Raw genomic sequence first — 4,445 nt, 5'->3', positions numbered from 1 at the left:
GAAAAAAGTTGAAATTTGAAGCTAAATGAATCAAAGGGAGTACATGATGACAAAGTCAGTGATGCAGAAATATTTCAATGTAGTTGCTACAGCTAGAAAGGGAAGCTTCGCTTATCTAGGAGGTACAAGCGAGAAAAGGATTGTGTTCCATACACCAAAAATGTACTGGTCAAGATCAATGAGTTGAACTTTATTGTATGCATACAAAATTCTAAATAATGTTGAGATTTTTATCATACATCAAACTGATGTTCAATGGTCTGTTAGTTGGGAGGAGGAATTAAGAAAAAACTGAAGGTGGATTTTTCAAATTTCCGTATCTGCCCCTATAACACGACTGCATAATTCAGTATTGTTAACTCAGCACATAGAGATCATTTATCGAATGAAGACCTGGTCACACCGAGACTTTTTCCCCAAGTATGTAACCTTTAAGTTCTTGGTCCCCTAACAAATACACTGGTTGTGTTCTTCTGTCAGGGCCATAAAATTCTAAAATCTCAAGCATTGAAATGCAAACTTTACTCGCCTTATCAACAAAACAAAAAAGAAGGCGATGAACGCAAATTGTATACTACTCTAATAGATTTGCAACATTACATGAAAGCCACGCATGAGTAGTGATAATATGTTTCATTAAGCAAACCACGTTCAACTGCCAAGAGGGTTTGGGAGAAGTCTGTGACGTGTAATTTACAGGCTTAATCCTAATAGAGTGATCCAAATAGACTCTCTTCCATGAAAGGTATCATCATGTCCTAAAGCAAGTAAATTCTCTCCAGCAGCAGAGAGCATGTATCTCTTTCACAACGTATCTTAAATTGAAGAAATACAATCCAAAAGAGCACCAACGTGATATCAACCCTGAACATAAATGTTACACACAGATTAATTCCATAGAAAAGATCATAACATTTCCAGAATCATTCAACAGAACAGATCACCATAAAGAAGGTCATTCTCTAGTTCCTCATTCTTAAAACAAAATCAAGTAAAATAATGGTTCCTAAAATGGCGTACGCTCAACTGAGACCCCTCATACATTCATCTATCAGAATGAAGAAAAAATTTATATTGCTTTCCTACACAAAGTCTTAATTTTTAATGCCTTTGAGTTCCACAAAATGCATCAGTGCACTTAAAAGGACTGCAAAAAGAGTTATATCTGGATGAATGCATAAGAGATAGTAGCAAAGTGAAGACACAATCTCTTCTGAGAAAATTGAAAATACGAACAAGCTGTTACAATCTTAAGTTGCTACTGAAGCAAGACGGAAAGTAAAACTCACCAAGTATCCTCCCTAAGTGATTTGCAAATCCACCAGGTATTGTGGAATGAACATTTTTTTAAGCTTACCGGAATTTGCTGGCATACAAAAGATTCTGTTTCCATTAACTATCAATTCTTCCTTTCCCTTCAGATACCTATCTAAAGCTAAAACTAAGAGCTATTCTCCCACTTAGCCATTTTGTAGGTCATAGTAAGTAAAACCAAAAAAACTATGGACAACTGGCACCAGATTGACTAGGTTTTAATGAATTGATGAGGCAGTCACCTTTAAAAAAACTCTGAAAAGCTAAACTAATAAGACAAAACAAGAAGACTATATAACAGTGTTCTGCCACTGTTTTATTCATATTCTATTCCCCCATCATCCTTTGTCATTGCTCTGGCTACAATGATTAAAACATATGAACTAATCTCCATCTTTTGTGCTTATTCTATCTGGCTATTTAACCTAAAAAAATTATATGAATAGCAGTTATACTTCTTCGTAAAGTCAGCTTCATCGGACAGCATTTACAGATGTAACTACAGGCAGACTTTGTATATCAGAAGATAAAAGCACCAAGTTACTAAACAGTGCAACAACCATACTATTGATGGATTGGTTCAAAGATACAACACTCCATACTTTGAAATCAAAAGCGTTTATCGAGATTCTTTCTGAAATGGTAAAAACAAAAGGCAGTTATTTGCCAGTTAGAACTTTTTTTGGCTCTTGATTCCCACCTCTGTTCAGCACAGATTTGTGCGATAACAACTGAAGCAATTAAATTATATCATATCAACTTCACAATATTCAACCTCAGAGAACCATGTATATCGAAACTGGGGGCGAAAGACAGATAGTAAAACTAATTACCTAATCAACGTGCTGCATTCAGTCCCAGTAGCATGTTCTGTTTGGGCAAGTAAGCCACATTGGGAGTCTTAGCTAAGGTCGAAGCAACCTCCCTCGAAGCCTCAATCCTCCTCAGCTCAATCAAACCCATTCCAGCAGCTGCAGTTGCATCAGAAATCAACTTAGCAGACTCACTCTCTCCTTCAGCCCTAATAATAGCCGCCCTCCGTTCTTGTTCAGCCTTCATCACGACAAACTTGGACCGCTCTGCCTCCTGCTGGGCAACCTGCTTCTGCTCCACAGCTTTAGAAAATTCAGCACCATATGATAAATGGGTTATCGCCACATCATCAAGCTCAATGTTGAAATCCTTTGCACGACGAATCAAACTCTCACGAACCAATGCAGACACCTGTGGACGCTCTGTGAGAAGCTGATCCGCATTGAATTGTGCGACGACAGCTTTGAGAACTTCATTGCCGATGGAAGGAAGGACCTTCTCATCATACTGTAATAATAAAATGAAAATAAAAGATCTTATATACTATACACAAAATCCATATATACAATTATATACTAGTAACTATAGAAAAAAGTCAAACATACAAATATGGAAAATATAAATCTTATATATTCCATACAAGCTCTTATAAACACTTACATATGAAATAAAATTAAATTTTTAAGACAAAACCTTTATATACAATAATATACAAAATCCTTTATATACAATTACCTCATCAAAATATCCTTATATACATTATACTTGCATACATGAGTTCAAGTTCTACCACAATAACAATATCAAAGATATTACAATGTCATATCACTTAATAGGCAGTTATAGGCAAATCTCTTGAAAATCATTCATTGGTAGTCCGACAAAATTTAGAACTAATCTGCTATCACATGTTAAAAATTCACTTATAGTGTCAAAAAATCTCTATACGTGTAAAAAACACGCAGCCAGATCACTTAATAGATAATTTCAGGCAAATATCTCGAATATCTTTAATTGATAATCTGATAGAATTGGTAACTAATCTATTATCACAGGTTAAAAATTCACAGATTAGCGTGGAAAGATCTTCACAATGTCAGTATACATAATTTGAACCCTAGTACATAGTACAATAATATGCAGAAATGTTTATATACAAAATATGTAAATACACATTCAGATCACTTAATAAGTAATTACTGAAAAATCTTTTGAAAAGCACTAATTAGTAATCTAATAATAACAGTAACTACTATACTATGACAAGTTAACAATTCACCGATAGTGTCAAACGGAAACCTTATACTGTCAGATTACGTAACATAAACCTACATGAGTCTAAGTTTAATGAACAGACAGTATAAAAATTATTACACAATCAGATTACTTAAAATGTACGTGACTAATTTTTGCTATCAAAACCTAAAAATTCACATATAGTGTCGAAAAATCTTTAGACTGTCAGTGTACATAACTTAAACCCTGCATACAATAATATGTATTAAATGCTTATATATAAAAAATATGTAAAATACACAAACCTCGAGACCTAGAGTTTTGAAAATGTCAGGAAGACGAGAAACTTGAGGGCGAGAGAGAACACGGAGGGTAAGATGGACCATCTGGAGATCTTTTGTACCGGAGAAGGAGGAGAATGTATGAGGCTTCGTGCGAATATCGAAGATGAAAGGTTTTTGAAGCCATGGGATCAAAAAATGAGTTCCTTCACCCACTGTTTCGTCGATGACTCCTCGAAATCGGTCGAAGAGTACGGCGCGTTGGCCGCCGTCAACGGTGTACAGGGAGGAGCTGAGAGCCGTTGCGCCGACGCCGATTCCGAATGCGGCTCCTGCGACGTTTCTCAGAAGTGATAGTACTGCTTGACTGCTACCCATTTTTTACAGAGAGTTTTAGGGTTTTTGGTACGAAGAATGGAAGAAGAAGGGGGATTGCAGGGGTTTTTGGTAGAAAATAGAGTGTTGTACAAGAAAAACCATAAAACTCGAAACGGGTAAACGGATCAAACCGGATCGGATGGGTAGGAGGCCCAACACAAATTACATGGGGCTCCATTTACTTGCAACTTATGGTTGACCATCTATAAGATCCAACGACTTTAATTGACGATAAGAAAATATTTGTGTAGCACTTTTATTGATTTAATTTATAGCCCGTTTTGCCAAGCTGCAAAAATCAGCTTATTTTGAGAAGTGCTTTTTTTCAAAAGTGCTTTTCTCAAAAGTACTTTTGGTGAGAAGCAGTTTGTGTTTGGCTAATTAGTTTGAAAAGCACTTCTGAGCAGCAATTAGTGTTTGGCC

At 35.9% G+C, this 4,445-nt stretch overlaps 1 protein-coding gene across 1 annotated transcript; it reads right to left on the bottom strand.

The window, feature by feature from the left end:
* On the bottom strand, positions 501-4,097 carry LOC109225243 (prohibitin-3, mitochondrial-like). The gene is made up of 3 exons (XM_019389844.1): positions 3,669-4,097; positions 2,148-2,634; positions 501-864 (listed from the first exon to the last, which is right to left on the bottom strand). Exons 1-2 carry the CDS (start codon positions 4,020-4,022, stop codon positions 2,152-2,154), a joined length of 837 nt encoding a protein of 278 aa, XP_019245389.1. The 5' UTR covers positions 4,023-4,097; the 3' UTR covers positions 501-864; positions 2,148-2,151.

The sequence above is a fragment of the Nicotiana attenuata genome, chromosome 5, assembly GCF_001879085.1.
Source record: "Nicotiana attenuata strain UT chromosome 5, NIATTr2, whole genome shotgun sequence".
NCBI lineage: Eukaryota > Viridiplantae > Streptophyta > Magnoliopsida > Solanales > Solanaceae > Nicotiana > Nicotiana attenuata.
This window is presented reverse-complemented; position numbering and strand designations above follow the sequence as displayed.